At 41.8% G+C, this 16,836-nt stretch overlaps 1 protein-coding gene across 2 annotated transcripts in view; it reads left to right on the top strand.

Moving 5' to 3' along the window:
- Nucleotides 1–79: 79 nt before the first annotated feature.
- The window catches only part of RCL1 (RNA terminal phosphate cyclase like 1), a 30,521-nt gene continuing 13,764 nt past the window's right edge, over nucleotides 80–16,836 (top strand). The window contains exons 1-7 of one of the 2 annotated variants that reach the window (XM_042012846.1): nucleotides 80–255; nucleotides 2,856–2,927; nucleotides 3,774–3,949; nucleotides 10,012–10,086; nucleotides 11,728–11,852; nucleotides 12,950–13,075; nucleotides 14,590–14,746. In XM_042012846.1, the coding sequence (XP_041868780.1) occupies nucleotides 108–255; nucleotides 2,856–2,927; nucleotides 3,774–3,949; nucleotides 10,012–10,086; nucleotides 11,728–11,852; nucleotides 12,950–13,075; nucleotides 14,590–14,746 (879 nt within the window). In that variant the 5' untranslated portion in view covers nucleotides 80–107. The remainder of the gene's footprint in view (nucleotides 256–2,855; nucleotides 2,928–3,773; nucleotides 3,950–10,011; nucleotides 10,087–11,727; nucleotides 11,853–12,949; nucleotides 13,076–14,589; nucleotides 14,747–16,836) is intronic. The other variant, XM_042012847.1, reaches the window with a different exon arrangement.

The following is a 16,836-nucleotide window of genomic DNA, read 5'->3' as shown; positions in this document are numbered from 1 at the left end:
ATGCGAAGCACGGGGGCGGTGCGACCGCTCCCAGAGCCCGCCCGCCCCCTGCCCTTTGCCCCCGCCGCTGTCCCAGCGCTTCCTGTTCCAACCACGTGGGCGGCGGGATGGCGGGCGGCGCGGCGGGCGAGGCGCAGTGCCTCAGCTACACGGGATGCAACTTCCTGCGGCAGCGCCTGGTGCTGGCCACGCTCAGCGGGCGCCCGCTGAAGATCCGCAAGATCCGCGCCAAGGAGGAGGACCCCGGCCTCCGCGGTGAGCGGCGGCACCGGCGACCGCGGGGGAGGAGGTCGGGGGGCGGCGGAGCTCCGGTGCCGGCTGTGCCTGGGACCTGCTGCCGAGCAGGGCCAACCCCGCAGCGGGAGCTGGGACAGCCCGGGCTCCATCTCGGCGGGTCCCACCGAGGAGGGGGCACCCAGCTGCGTACCGGTGTCTCCCCGCGGATGGGCTCTCCCCTGGGCGCTCCGCACACCCATCTCCGGTGTAGCTGTCACACGTGGGTCGCGGGGCTTTGGGAGGAGGAGGAGGCCTGGGAGCGGGCAGGGACGGTGAAGGAGGCCAGAGCAGGGGAAATGTCACACACCCGCCGGTCTGTGCCTCGCTGCCCGGCGGGGCGGGCGGGGACGGGGCAGTACCATCCGCGTCCCGCTGATTCGGCTCGGCTCGGCAGCCCTGCCTTTCCCGAGATCACAGCTTTTCTCTGGAGTGGGCCATCAAGGGCCGGTGCGGGCGGCCGGGGCTGTGCTGCCCTGCCGAGCCGTCCCGGTGGGACGGGGCTGGCACTGCCCGTCCGCCTCTCCCGCCCCGCGGGGCAGCGCCGTTCGCTCCGCGCCTGGCGGGGCTCTGACCGGGTCGCTGGGTGTGCGTGAGCCTCGCTCCAGCCCCGGTTCTCGTCCCCGTGACGGTCGCTTCACAGTCGGGATGGCAGAATTAATTCCCTGACTCTCGGACCGTCGTTTCTGCCACGTGCCTGTGCCCAAGCGTCGTGTGCTCTGTGTGTTTGTGGGAGCTGACGTTCACGCAGTTTTAATGGGTCACATTTTATGCTTTGATTTTTGTCAGGGTTTGCCGAAACAGTAAAGATGAAAGAGGTGAAATCCATTGATTCTCATTTCTGCAGATTTGTTTCAGGGACACCTTTCTTAGGGAGGACCCTCGTCATTCTTGTACAAAGCCTTTGGCATACCAGGATGAATTCCATCATAAACTGAAGTAAGGAAACAATAGGATAGAGTTTGAGGAAGAAACATTATTGTTCAGTTATTTTTTGGGCAAGGAGCCCTGTTGTGAAGTTCAGAACAGGAGTAGATGCTTCTCTGCCTCCTGAGGAGCCTTCAGTTTGTAGCTAAAAAATCTACTCAGAAACTGCCAAAGCATTCTTGTGTGCTTGACTTAACATTTACCATGACCCAAAGTATTTATTATCACCGTGGAGCATTTGGTGGTGGTGAGGTTTGTAGATATTGACATGTTTTTTAAAGAGTATTTGAACTGCCTTTTTAAATTATGGCTTCAAGTGTAAACTGTGACTGTAACAGAAAAATAGTAACAACAAATCCTGGTTTATGTTGATCAACATGCAGTTCTTTTTTACTTTTCATTACTGGAGCATTTGTAAACTCTGCTGCTGGTGTTCTTGAAGAGTGAAACGTGTGCTCACCAGGATACACTCTTGCACTGGAAGATGCTCCAGTGCTGTCATATAAACTTTATAAACATATAAGCTGTCATAGTTTAGAAATTGTCATAACAGAGAGAAGAACCAGTATTGGTTCTGAGGCATCAATCATGTTATGCAAATATTGACAATCTGTTAATTCTGCAGGTAGCTCTGTGGTTTAAATATCTGTTACATCCTACAGTCACATAGAGAAAGAAAAATCTGATTACTGTGTAAGAAATAACTTGGGGTTATTGTTAAGGGAGTTTTGCAACCTATAAACAATTATGCAGATGCTGTTGGCTCTTAAAATTACCTGTGTTTTGAATTCTGCATATGTTCACCTATCTTCCTTGATATTGGGTCTGTACCATGCTGGGGTGCTGGAATACTAGCATATTCCTCCTGGGATGGCTTTTTTTTAGTGGTGTTGTTGTTTCCTTTTTGGTGTTGGTTGGTTGGTATTTTTTGGTTTTGTTTTTGGTTAAATTTGCTTGTCCTTTCCATTGCCTCTGAGTAAGAGTCCACACAATCAAGAGAAACTGAGGAATTACTTCCGCAGCAACTGCTACAGTATAGTGAACACAGGAAGCAAGAAAAGAGGCAGTGGGAAGACTTAGTTTCTCTAGCCCTAAGTATGTCCATAACTGTTTTGGAAATGGAAAATTTTAGACTCTGCAGACAACTTCGTGGAACAGCTACGCAGCAGCATCACTTCGTGTCTAAATGTCCCCTTCTTTTAAGCTAGCACTTTTACACAGAATAACGTGAAGCTGTTATTAGGTTGTCATGCTTCAATATATGGGATCCTGTTTGCTATGATTTGTATGTTTTGCTTTGTACAGAGCAAAATGTAAATTGTCAAAGATTTTATCCTGGGCAAGAGTGATCTCTCAAGCCGCTGTGGTCAGAAATGTCCACTTGTATTATGTGCTGTGTGCCAGAGAGAGGAGTGTGACTAGTCTAGCTGCCTCATCTGAGGGCATCTCAATTGATTTGAGATGCTTATGAGCGTGGAGGCTCACATTAACATCTCTGTTTTTACAGATGCCTTTTCACATGTGGTAGCATTATACCACAACTTGAAGTTTGAGAGTAGCCTTACTGTCGTGGAAGGCAGGAAAGGGCAAAAATACAAGTAAGGTGATGAACTTTTAAGAAAGTTTATAATTCTGTCTGTGCTCTTACTCCTTAGATTTTGAAGCAAGTTTTATTCGCCTGATTGACAAAGTGACCAATGGCTCACGGATTGAAATAAACCAAACAGGTAAGATCTGTTTTTTTCTGCTTTGTCTGTTCTGGTCTCCAGGATTTATCAGTTTCTGCAGTGGAACCGAAGTCTTGTCTTGACAGAGGTAGGTGTTCAGATATGATTTACTGAGAAGATCAGAAATAACAAAGTTGACAAGTTTTGCAATAACTGGTCAGATGCAAGAACATCAGTGCTCCACCATAATGCAGAGAGCTAAGGAAACTGTACTGCCCGAGAATTAAAATCAGTATTTTGTTAGGCATGCAGAATTTCATAGTGGGGAAAGGTTCCTCTGTACCAGAATCAATTTTTGTAGAAGAAAAAGAAGATTTACCCTCTACAGAGGCAAACTTCTTAGCCAGACTGCTTGCTTATTCATGCTTAGTAAAGGGTTTGATTAGAGTGAGAAGCATCCCACATAAAAACCTCTCCTTGTCTGAGGGTTTTTTTGGTTTTTTTTTTTTTTTTTAGGATCCTGATGATTTTCAGTTGGTCGGTAAAGCAAATGAATTACCATCAAATATGCCAAGACACTAATGACCTGATGAACTGTTGAAGGTTTAGCTTCTGTGGAGGATAGCAATTGCTTGTATCAGCATCTTGGAGATTGCTAAGAAATCTCTTGGTTTTGGGGGAAGGGAAAGGAGGAAAGTGATGTGCAGGACAGAGAGACACTCATGTGTTGACCCATTTATTAGCTGCAGACATGTAGACAGTGTGCTGGAAGTGCAACCACTTTCCATATAGTCTTCTGCCTCTGATTTGCCCACATACATTGTTGCAAAGTGTTTTTATGCTGTAGTAATGGCCGGTGTTGTTACAGTGCCCTCATTTGGTTTGCTCCCCATGCCTCTTCCCCAGGTACTACCTTGTATTATCAGCCTGGTCTTCTGTATGGAGGCTCGCTGGAACACGACTGCAGCCCCAGTCGTGGTATTGGCTACTATTTGGAGAGTTTGCTCTGCTTGGCACCTTTCATGAAGCACCCATTGAAGATTGTCTTGAGGGGAGTAACAAATGATCAAGTAGATCCTTCGGTAAGTACTAAAGTTTAAGTATCAGAGGAGGATATTTTTTCCCCCTAAAATAACAAGATTAGGAAGAAGTGTCTAAAACATGTTGCATTTTTATCATCTGTCACACCCAGAAGTATCCATTGTTGCAGCATTAGCAAACTCTTCCAGTCAAAGAAGCACCTGCTAAACTGTATCACACTAAACTTCAGTTTGTAATCGCCCTTATGATTTTCAGTTCTGTACTGCTCCTGTCTTCTCCCCTGCAAACTCCTTTTAAAAGCAGTGTGGGGCCCTGCCACACGTGTGGTTCTCCTCATCTCTTAGGATTTCAATGGATTATTTCTCTTAACCCACATGTGTATTTACTGTATAAAGAAGAAAGTGTCTTTAAAATTTGAAAAAATGCAAAAAGGAAGGAATCTTTCTTTTCTGTTGGATGTGGACATAGTCATATCACTGCTGCTGTCAAGCCTTCTTTCTATTAGAAATAAAAGTCACATGATGATTAAGAAATTACAGTAACAAAAGTATGTAATAACTCTCTGGTTCTTCAGAAACATGCCAGAGGTGTGGTAGGTCAAATGGCTATGAAATGCTTGCCTTGATTTCTATTACTGATCTGCAGTCCTTTGTTTTGTACCAGTGTTGTTACAAAAACTAATTGTGGGAGACATTCAGAATGCTGAATATGATTAGTGGTTATGCTCTTTATTTATTTTTCTCCAAAAACTCCCAACATAAACTTGTTTTTAGAGAACAGCATTACTCTTTCCTTTTTGACTCGTGATTGGACATTGTCTGTTTTCCTCTGAGTAGGTTAAGGACACACAGTCATCTGAAAACTTAACCAGTTTAAGTGAATACAAATACCTGTGAAGTATAACTACAATACTACACGAGCCCCTGAGTCCTGCTAGAATTTATGACTTTTCAGCTGTGCTTCCCTGGTCATTTAAAAAACTCACTCTCTCACCTGCGTCTCTGTAAGACATCCATATGAGTCAAAGGATAATCAAAGTGGGTTGTACACAGCACTAAAAGAAAAAAAAGAGGAAGCATTTTTTGCTACCCTTTCAGTCATTGTAATTAAAAGTACTTAATGTAACTGGTAAGTAGTAAGAATCAAATAAGTCCTTTTTTGTTGACTATTTAATCACTATGGAGAAATTCTTGCATAACCTGGAGATGAAGAGTTGTCCAATTTCATATTGCTTTCAAGGAAATTCGGACACTCATCTAAGCAACTGAGTCTTGATTCTGGAAATTATCCCCTTTTGGGCATCAGTCACATGGGCCTGAGGTTAAACTATCTTAGTTCAAATCGGTGCAAGAATTAAGGCCAGTTTGTGTTTGAAGGGTGCTCACACTTGCGAAAGCTCAGACAAGTGGGTTGGCATACATCAGCTGACTCCAAGCTCCTGACACTAATGTAAATAAAATACATGTAAAGAGTTACATCTTAAGTTCATTGTGCTGTAGTAGCAGCTACACAGTAGTTGTTAGTGACAACACAGTAACAACTTCAGTTACTGTGACTCATACTTCTTAACTTTTTAAGTGGTTATCACAGAATACCAGGTCCTAAAATGGGTTTAAACCTGGTTTGTGTCTATTTAACTTGCCTGAGTAAACATTAATCCTGGTGCACACCAATAAGGACTTTAAGGACTTTTACAAGTTGTTTTGTATAGAATGTGGCTCTGCTGGTTGTTGAGACTAAAAGCACAAATTTAAGTGCTACACTAATTGATTTGTATGCTTAAGTAAATGGAAACTGGGTTTTAATTTGATTTGGGCTTTTATTTTTCAGTAGACAGAGGGTGTTTATAAACTGGGTGAACAATTGTTACCTATGCTTGCCCAAAAAGGGATGCTTAAATTTGTTTGTCCATCTGTATGCTTTCTGCTTTCCAAGGAGAAGATGGAAAGGCAAACCAATATGACTACATTGTGGGAGTTTAAAATGAGCTAGGTGTTTTCCCTGCTGCTTTTCATGTAAGAACATCTCTATTTCAAGTGGGTGGGTTGTAGTGGATTTGCATGGCCAGGTTTTGTTAGCTGGGATGCTACAGAGGTGGCTTCTGTAAGAAGCTGACAGAAGCTTCCCCCTCATCCAACAGAGGCCAGGTCGGCTGGCTCCAAGACAGACCCACTGCTGGCCAAGGCTGAGCCCATCAGTGATGGTGGTAGCACTGCTGGGGTAACAGCTTTAAGGAGGAAGAGTGGGGGGCTGGAACTGTGGAACCTGCCACTGGAGAGAAGAGTGAGAATATGTGAGAGAAACAGCCCTGCAGACAGCAGGGTCAGTGAAAAATAGGAGGTGTTCCATGTGCTGGAGCAGAGATTCTCCTGTAGCCCATAATGAAGACCATGGTGAGGCAGCTGTCCTGCAATCCATAAATGTTGACAGTGGAACATATATCCACCTGCAGCCTGTGCAGAACCCCACGCTGGAGCAGGTGGATGCCTGAATGTGGCTGTGAACCCATGGGAAGCCTGCACTGGAGCAGGGTCCCAGCAGGACCTGCAGGCCCGTGGAGGGGGGAGCCCATGCTGGAGCAGGTTTGCTGGGAGTACTTGTGAACCCATGGGGAAGTGGAGCAGTTTATGAAGAGCTGTAGCCAGTGGGAGGCATCAATGAGGCAGGTATCAGGAATATGTGTGCAACCAGAGGAGTGTGACCTTTCTCTCAAGGTAGCAGTGGACAGTTGGCTGACCCCCTGGGCTTTGTGAAGTCCACTCTCAGCACTGAGATCTTGGCTTTTACACAGCCTCAAAAGTATTTGTGGGATGTGATTGCTGTGTGGTTTGAGGTTGCTCTTTACCAGACACCTCCTTGTCAGGTGGATGCAAGGGAATATTGTGGATCTCCTGCCGTGAGGAGAGTAGAAGAGGTCCAGGTGAGAGGAAGAGTGTTTCTGAAGGATATCTTGTGGAAGGAAAGACTTAGCTGAGTTCAGTGAGGCACAGGTTAGGCTGGGTTCCTGGAGTATGAGTGTGTGTTTACTTTAGTGCTTGTTTACATACATTAATAACCCACCAATAGGGTGCAATGGAAAGCTCTTTGACAACTGGCATAAGTCCAAAAGAATACTGTGGCCACTGAACATGCACTTGTTCCAAGCGGGACTGTGGTGACATTACTACTGATAATATTATACACATTACTGGGAGTGTTATTAGACAGAACAGATCGGCCTGAGAAGTTGTGGATGCCACAACCCTGGCAGTGTTTAAAACTAGGTTGGATGGGGACATGGTCTAGTGAAGGTGTCCCTGCCCTAGGCAGGGGCATGTGGGACTAGATGATCTTTAAGGTCCCTTCCAACCCCAAAACATTCCATGATTCTACAATAATATTGCGCAGTATTATTACTGTGTGAGTGACACATCCTAAATGGGTGAGAGAAATACTACTTTGCTCATGCTTGTCAGGAAGAGATAAGCCTTTGGAATACCAGCCTGAACTGTTCATTGGCATCCTACACTTGCATTATGTTCTCCCGTGCAGTCACTGGTGAGATCTGACCCTGGGTAGCTTGTGGAACCAACCATGTGGGACTGGGTTGAGGCACTTAAAAGTTTCTCTGTGTAGTGATTATGTATGCAGGGGGTGTCTTTGTAAAGTGTGTTTTTGAAGGAAATGGAGGTGGCACGCAAATGATAGCTCCTATTTTCCTTTCTGTCTCTATGTGTGTTATTCTGACATTTAGATACAGCTGCAGTAACCGGTTTTAGAATAACTGTTCTTAATGTTTGTGTTTCCAAGTATTGAAGGTTTTTTACAGCTATGCCATGGGGCTTTGAGTTCAAATGACTGTCATGCTGACATGAGACTAGCGTATGAAGTTTTAACTTAGGAGCAGTAATCTTCAATCTTAATCAAAATTCAACAGTTGTCTGTAGAAAACAAGTTTTTCCTACTGAGTTTTCTTCTCCCTTCTTTTCTTTTTTCCTTGTGAAACTCTGTTTTTCTCTTCCCCCTTGTCCCAGTGTAGGCCCTTTTTCATGAAACAACACTTATGTACGGTGGGACTCAATGATCTGTGCAATGCTAATGGATATGCAGGCCAACCGATGCTTTTCCCTTTCTTAGGTAGCCATGTGCTGTAGTGCTATCTGGGTTTTTTGTTGTTTTTTTTTAACATCTTTGCACTGGATAAGGGATTCTAAAAGTTACTTTTCTTCCTTTTTCCTAGCTGTTGTAGATTTCTTTAAAGGGAAGTGATTTGCATTTACACAGCTTTGTAAATAAGCAGTATCTATGGGACTTAGCATGTTGTCATTTGTGGTGAGGTATACCCTCAGTTTTACAATCCATCTGTTTTGCTGCAACCTGATGTTATGTTGTTTGTTCTGAAATGGAAAACTGCCCTCCAAGGGGAGCTGAAGGATGGGGTTTATGGCTGAGGATAGGCAAAAGGCTAGAAAAATGGGTTTACAACTCAGTTGAGCTGCTGTTTTCTGATTTTTGGTGAAATACTTCACATCCTGCCCAACTCCCCACTTGTCTGTGAGGCAGAACAGCCCTTTCCTGTTCTTCAAATACTTCTGGTTGCCTCCTCTATTTAGGCTGCAAAATTGGAACAGTCAGTCTTATTATTTGTCTGTCTGGTACCTATAAGTATTATGCCTGGAATTTGAGGACTGAAAACTGTGACAAGTCTTGAAGTTTTTTGAGTTCTTTCCTACACAGTAAAGCTTTTCTTTTTTACTGGTATGTTTTGTTTCATAAGCAGGAGGCAGAAATGTTGTGTAATTTTAATTTGAACCAGATCGCTTGTTAAAACTTCTGCCAGTGGTATTCACATGCTTGTGCACATGAATGTTAGTAAAGGCTTTGCTCCAAAAGTCAAATTTGTATAGTTAATGAATACCACTGAAGGGCCAAATCAAGGTGGCGTGGCTGTAAAACACCATCAACTTTGTAAGTATAAAAAGTTAAGCATTAGCTTACAAGTTTGTTTTTTTAAAATGAAGGCATTCAAATACTGATACTACCATTAAAAACACCACCAACTGCCTCTCTGTAAGAAAGGCAGTATGTTGTCCAGCAGGATTTGAAGAACAAGAACTGCAAGATACACTCATAGCTCCTCAGGTACCTCTAACAGAATGTTCACACATTTGTGCTACTATTATGTCAGTGGCTTGCACTCTCTTCTAAGCAGACAAAAGGAAGCTCAAGAATTGTGAATTCTGGCTGAAGGCATGGAAAAGAGGGTGCTTTTTATCTGCCTCCTCAAATGCTGTCTACATCATGACTGTTTCCTTCATCTGTGTTTAGTTTCTTTTTGGTCATGTTGTCCTGATCCTGTCAATCCACAGCTGTTTGTCTTGGGTAACTCCCTGTGCTGTTGCACAGCTAAATAATTTTTATCACTTTTGGCAAAGCTACTGAAGTTTCAGAAGAGGGAAGAAGAGGGCAGTCCCTGTAGTCTTAGGAATTAGGAAGAGCAATGGCAAGGATAATTCTATTCAGACCTAAAACTGGTGAGCATCTGGCTTAAAAGGGAGTACATTGATTATGTGTTGCCCACTTCAGACTCTTTTAAGTGCTTCAATAGAAGCTATCTATAAACGTTTTTTTCTTAGAAACGGGTAAAAAGAAGTTGTTAACAGAAGATGGAACTTTCTGCCAAATCAAGGGCCTGCTCTTGCAGTGATGTTTGAAAAAATGCAGTGGTTCTTGCATTAATTTATTTAACTATAGGAATTTTGTAGTAATAACAGAAGAATATTATTTTCTCAATAATAGAAATATTCGGAGAAATGTTTCAATGTTCAGAGAAACAAGTAAGCTGTTTTACATAATGGCATTCAAAATCAGGCTGAGGAAGAAAGCCAGAATAGGAAATTCCATCTGCCAGTAATTTGTTCTAGGAAATTGTTTTAGTAACGATGTACTGTGGTAGTCTAACTAGATGAAGCTCTCTGTGCTGCATTCCTATGTCTTCCCATAAAATACCTTCTATGAAGAAGACTTGTCTTTATTAGTTACCTCATAATTTAGTAATTTTTAAAATTACTGACTAACCTAGCATCCAATAGAGAGTCTGTTTACTAAATTCTGTGTTCCATAGGTTGATGTCCTTAAGGCAACAGCTCTACCCCTTCTGAAGAAGTTTGGAATTGATGGTGAAAGTCTGGATATCAAGGTAAGACAGTTTGCTCCTTTCTTTTCAAGCATGTGTTGAAATGATACTCCTGAAGTAGTTCACAGGGCTATGTGCTTGCTGTGGATTTCTGTCTCTAACAACAGATAATTAATTAGTTGTGGCTACAAGCCACACAGTGATAGAGAGGGTAAGGAGAAAGTAGTGACTTTTCTTAATCTCCAAAGAAAACTAAGAAACCTTTTGCTTTTTGTTGCTTTTCAGTTCATTTATTTTTTTATTTCTACTTGTTCATTCTGCCCCATGCTTGGGGCTAGGGAGTAAAAATAGAATTGTTAACCATTTCACCTGTAGGAGGGCTGGATCTGTATTTGGGTAGTTGAGGTTTGCTTTCAGTTTGGAAAATACAGCAAAGAAGCTTTTCTTAAAGACTACAGTCTTCAGAGGCCCAGTAAATCCGGATCTAAAACAATGTTCAGGTTTCTTTTAGATTGGAGAAATGTGTGAAGGGCCTGGCTGCACTACTGGGGCCTGCTGGTGCCTTGCTCTGCAAAACCTCACACTGGGGTGCTTCCACCCACCCTGCCCAAGTGCCCGTGTCATTGTCCTGACACTGTCAGCCTCTACTCCTGTGACCCTGCAGCAGGGCTGGCTCCAGCTCCCCACAGCCCTGCCCTGTCTGGCTGTGGGCCTCCTTACCCAGACCCACTCACTGGCCCATGTCTCAGCTCCACCCTTGGTTTGGAATGGTGGGACTGGGTCAGGCTAAACCGACCCGTTAGTGGGAATGATTTCGTTCTAGTCCCTCACATACAGAATATTCTGAGTTGGAAGGGACCTGTAAGGATCATCAGGTCTAACTCTTAAGTGAATGGCCCATGTGGGGATCAAAGCCATGACCTTGGCATTATCAACACCATACTCTAACCAACTGAGCTCAAATCGAGTAGTTCTAGTCTCCTCAGCAGCAAGGTGCAGATTTGCTATAGAGACAAGTCTCGAGCCAAGGTTGTTTCGGTAAAGATGTTTTTGTTTGGTTTTGCACTGTTTCCTTTTGGGAAGCCATGCCTTACTATATGTGAGAGTGAAAAGGAAATCAACGCCTGCTTTTAGTTTTGGTGCGAAATCCGTTTCTGCCTATAGGATGTAGTTTTCTTGCCTGTATTCACATAATGTCCCTACAATGTCCCTACTTAAAACATTTTGTATTGTGGATACAAAAATGCTGCTAGCAAGGATTTTCTTGCTATTTTCTAAGCCCGTTAGAGACTTTTCTTTCTCACAGAAGAGGTAACAGAGTTATGTAAACAACCAAACAACTGCAGCCTTGAAAAGTCTTGTTTATAGTATAGTAGAAAAATATTTTGACAATGGACTTTTGACAAAGGACTTTAGCCAATCACCCCAAAGGGTGGCTGATCCTTTGTCCAATTAGACTATGAAGAAAAAAGTCTATAAAAGAGTTTGTAAAATTATTAAATAAATCAATCTTGCTGCACAATTCCTGCCTGCTGGATCTTCACCCCTCCTCCTCCTTATGGCTGCAGGACATGGTAATATACCCTAGGGCAATTTTTTTTTTAATATTGTACTATGTGAAATAAAGATGTAATTTTGGGGTGTGTAGATACATAATTTATACTACTTAATAACCTGCTTTTTTCCCTCCGTTATTTGTTCTAGATCAACCGAAGAGGAATGCCTCCCAAAGGGGGTGGAGAGATACTGTTTGCTTGCCCAGTGAGAAAAGTCTTGCAGCCTGTTCAGTTCACAGACCCTGGAAAAATCAAGCGCATCAGGGGAACTGCGTATCCTTTTTGTTTGTTAGTCAGTTTTTCTACTTTTAAATGAGTTTGCTTATTAAAAAAATGTCCCCTAACTTGCAAGTCGCAGAAGTGCACCCATGTTGCTGAGCATGTATCTGGGTAACACAGGGTAACATTACACGGAGGGGTCATACAACTGGATTTCAGAACCATGCCTCAAAACTGCTGTGTTCAAAACATTGCTGTTCAAAAATATCTGTAAGCAAGTAAATAAATTTAAAACTGATTAGCAGTATTTAAAATCTTTTCAATAGCAAGAAAAAGTTAAAATACCATCACATAATGTAGCGGCACTAAAAGAAATTGTACCTTGTGTTTAAATTCAGTAGTAACAAATGTAGTTTAGTTGTGCATTGAATAGGTGACATCTTGGCAGTTAATAGTTTAGCAGAAACTGGATGGGAGTTTAAATCTTAGTTCAGTTTACATCTTGCAGCACACACTGAGCTTTTTGGTGTGTTTTGAAAGAAAGTTCTTTGTCTCTTTGCCTTTGGTAGTACCATTGCAGATGGAAGAGGAGAAGGTTTTACTTCCACGTGAAGATAAGGGCACAAAATACTGTTGTGAACTCCTCACTTTTTCAAACAACTGCAAATCTAGTCAGTTTTGGATGGTTTGTTTCTTTTTGGTTTTATTTTTCTCTTGCGGCCTTTGAATGGTATCTGTCATGAATCTGCTGTCATTTTAGGAAGAAGGTAGAAATCTCTTACACAAAACTGTTTTAAGCAGTGGCCAACATGTAATTTAATTTGTGATTGGGAGTCCTAAACATGATCCGGCATTGATTACTCAAAAAGAAAGCAGGAATGAGGTCAAATTTTGTGCCAGAGGTGGAGATTTGCAGCCTGTTTCTTCTTTTACTTTATGACACACTGTCACAACTGTGTATTTAAATGAAAAGACTGTAGAAAGCACTTATGTGCATATGGTTCTCTAAGTACAGGAACATGGACAAGAGCCCATGAATAGATGTATAAAACACATTTTCTGAAATAATGCACTGGGGTGTCTTCACTTTTGTCAGTCTCTGCTTTCAATTCCTCTGTGACCACAATGGATTTCTTAGCTCAGAAACGCAGATACTCTGTCCGGGTGTCACCACAGATGGCAAACAGAATGGTGGAATCTGCAAGGGGCATCCTGAATAAATTCCTCCCAGACATCTATATCTACACAGATCATATGAAGGGGGTCAGCTCTGGAAAGTGAGTATTCAGAATTTACAGGAAACAGACACGTAATTCTGCATTTGTTCATCTGCTAGGGTGTCCTGATCTAATTTTACTGAGTTTTAGATCACAATCTTCGATTTTGTTGACTTGAAATAAATATTTCTCACAAGGAAAAAAAAGGGTGATTCACTAGATACATTTGTTTTATTTATGTAACAGGGATAGAAGTGTGTTTTCTTAAACAAGGAATGCAATATATAATTACTGGCACTAAAGGCAAATTGAGTTCCCTTCATATTTAAATCTGTTGCTTTGAAGAGAGATTAAGATCAAAGGTATGTTGAGGAAACCAACACTCAAAGCTGACTGTACACCTTCTGATGGAAATGGTAATATTAAGGATGGGACCAAGGTGTCTTAAGGAAGTGTTAAAGCAGTATGGGTTGTCCTCTGCTGAATGGCTGAAGGAGTGTCTTCTCACTAGTGAGGACTGAAAAATTAATTTACTGTACTTCCACTTCTGGCAGAAGACAGAAGTGGTGGATGCAGTTCAGACAATTTTGCTGGTATCTGTCATCTCTGTTGTCCTCTTGTCATTCTTCCTTGAGGTTAAAAGATTCTGGATAACTCATTTGTTTGCATTCTGTCTGTATGGTCAAATGCAGGCATGCATGTTTTCTTTCACTGTTTCTGATTTTTGAAATATTACCTTAAAATTTGTTAGATTCAAAAGTTTACAAACCTAGGAATTGTTAAATATTTTTTTAGTATTTTTTGTCTTTTCCAATCCTTCATCGTATTTAATATCCCAGGTTTGTAACTAATGGCTCCAGACTGTTTAATAGGATCAGAATTGTAAAAATTTTTCTGGGAGCTGTGTGGTTTTGGGGTCTCAATTTTTTGTTCATCTGTTTATAAAATTTAAAAAGTCAAATGAATTGGGACAGCAACATTATTTTTACTACATGTAGCTCATGAAGAGGGATAAACAACAGCTTGGGAAGAGGAACTGAATCCATTTCAACATGGCTGGATTTCTGATGCTACTGTGTTGTGACATTCATCTTAAGTATGAGTCCAGTATGACACCAGTATCCCTGATATTAATTGGTCTAATCTTGCTAAATATTGAGGTTTAAGGGGAAAGAGCTGAAGACTTAAAGGAGGGTCGTTTTGGTTTTGAATGTCACAGAGAAGAAACACCAGATGCCTTTGAAATGTTTATCAAACACAAATAAATGTGAAAGATACCCTCCTTTATTAAAAAAAAAAATAGCATTTCTGAGATGGATGGCTTTTTATTTTCTTTTTAGTTTTTCCTGTTTGAAGAGTTTGGCCCAGGAAAAGCCAGCATAGAGGGCTTTGTGGCAAGTGGTACTGGGTTCGACTTTTAAATACTGCTGTTAATTTTCTTTTTCCAGAGTGAATCTATTCTATCAACCAGGACGTTTGTCATCCTATAGGAGGAGCTGTTTATGACTTGAAGTTCTTGGCTCATTACTCCAGTTTCATCCTTAAATCAAATGCACTTTTTCCCTTTCTTTCAGATCACCAGGTTTTGGCATGTGCCTTACTGCAGAAACCATCAATGGCACTATTCTCAGTGCTGAGCTAGCCTCAAACCCTCAGGGCCAGGGAGCAGCTGTGCTTCCTGAGGAACTGGGCCAGAATTGTGCTAAGCTGCTGCTTGAGGAGGTCTACAGAGTAAGTGGCCAATGTGTTTTGCATATATAGATGTAAGGGAAGGAGGTGATAAAATTGGTAAAGGGATAGGTGGTTTGGTGGTACCCTCAGACACGCTCAGATCCAAACAGACAAATGATCTGATGCTGCCAGTGTCTTCATCCAGGTAAAAAGCAGTTTTGAATGGTTCCTTTAACAGTGTAATCACTTACTGGGGTAAGTTATTTCCAGTGTCTAATATGTGTTATTTTGAAACATGGGACTGGGAAATTCTTCTTCTGTTGCTTTTTGTCTGCAATGGAATTCAGTTAGCTTTGTGTGGGCTGCTAATTTGTAAAATAAGATAGATTGGTAATATAGTCAGTGCTTCTAAACTAGTGGTTGGAATGGGACATTATGAGTAGAAGAACATAGGAGGGAGCAGAAGGGGGAAAAAACCCAGCAGGCCTCCATGTTGACCACTTTGTGATGATGATGACGAAGTCAAACGTGCTGAGAATTGTTGGTTGTATGAAGAATTGGCTGAATGGGTTGTTGGAAGGGAGCGAGGATGGTGTTTACTTAGGAATTCTAAGTGCATCGCAGTTTTCTTCAGCATAGCTTTTTTCCTTAATTAAAATGATTTTCAGATGTGGCAAGAATTTTACAGATGAGCAGCTTTCAGTCTTGCAAATGACTTGGCAGATAGCACCCTGATGAGTTTCTAATTTAATAAAGAACCTTCCAGCCACTTTGTTTTGTATCTCCACAAATATTAAAATAACTTGTTTTTCAGTATTGATAAAATACGTTTGGCCTTTAGGAGGCAGTCATCTACAAATTTTACTCATTATTTTAAAAACCAAGTAGTTACTCTGTACTGTAATAACCTGTCTGACTTTGCAAAGCATTAAGACTTCCATTATTGAGATTCTGTCTTAGGGAATGTAGTTAATTACAAAAATGCCGCTCAGCCTCATAAATCACATCCATACCTGTGACAGATTGTTCATCTGTGCCCATATTATTTTTCCCTTTCCCTGCTGCAAATCCTTCATCTGTTTGAATTATCATCTGGTCACTTTTTCCAGTCTTCCATTAATATTTTTTCTTTGTTTATACAGTATATGCACTGTGTTGCTAAAGAACTTTTCTAGCCCAGGTTTCTTATCTCATAGAAATGCCACCTACAGAATCTTCTTCCTGGGTTTCTGGGTACAATCTAGACGCCCGGCATTTGAAAGTCCAGCATGTGTGGAGACTGTAGTCACAACTAGTGACTGAAACATACGTCTGTTTCTGGAATTATGTAGTGTCACGTAGTTTTTTTTATTTCAGGGGTAAATTGTACAAATCTTTTGGTACATCTGTTGCTTCGTGTAAATGTCTTGGAAAATATCTTCAGGTAGTCAGATGTCCAGAGACATCAAAAATCCAGCTTCCACATACTTTTATTAGCAGCAATAGGTATTTTTTTCCCTTTGGAAGCAGTTCAGCACTTGACAGATTAAAACTAGTGGGGGAATTTGTCCAGATATTATGCTTTGCATAGAGTCAGATGTCAGAGAACTTATGAAATGAAGAGGGCTGGAAAGGCCTAAAGCAAGTAACTTTCTCCTTTAGTGTACTGCAGCCATTTCAATATGATGAGTCAAATTCTGCAAAGGGTAGTAAGGCTCTCAAGGCAGCAGGAAAAAAACATTTGAGGAGGAAGCAGGGTCAGGCAAGTCTTTGAATCATAAAGTAATAGGCTACCAGGTTTCGGTGTCTTTGAGGATCAGATTCTGAGTGAGTGGGGTTGTTAGCTGTGGCTTGCTATGATACTGCTGGTGCTCCTGGAAGACTCTTTTATGTGTGGGTGTCTTATGTGTGGGTGACTGAAAAATGCAGTGCAGACTACAGGCTGTTTGTCCTTCACTACAGCAGCTCACTGTGGAAAAATTCTAGTTTGCTAGCATTTTTGGCTATTGTGCTAGTTATCTATTGGAGTGCTTAGCCATTATTTAGTGAATTCCCCTCTCCCTCTACCATAGGCAATATGATGGGTTTCATTATGTAGTTTTCAGAATACACATTTGAATTTATGTATGATATGTGGTCATACAGTGCCAGCCTGAATGTTGAAAGAGAAG

The sequence above is a fragment of the Corvus kubaryi genome, unplaced genomic scaffold, assembly GCF_017639235.1.
Source record: "Corvus kubaryi isolate FWS band 111438036 unplaced genomic scaffold, C.kubaryi_AGA036_p1.0 split1-37296, whole genome shotgun sequence".
Classification (NCBI taxonomy): Eukaryota; Metazoa; Chordata; class Aves; order Passeriformes; family Corvidae; genus Corvus; species Corvus kubaryi.
This window is presented reverse-complemented; position numbering and strand designations above follow the sequence as displayed.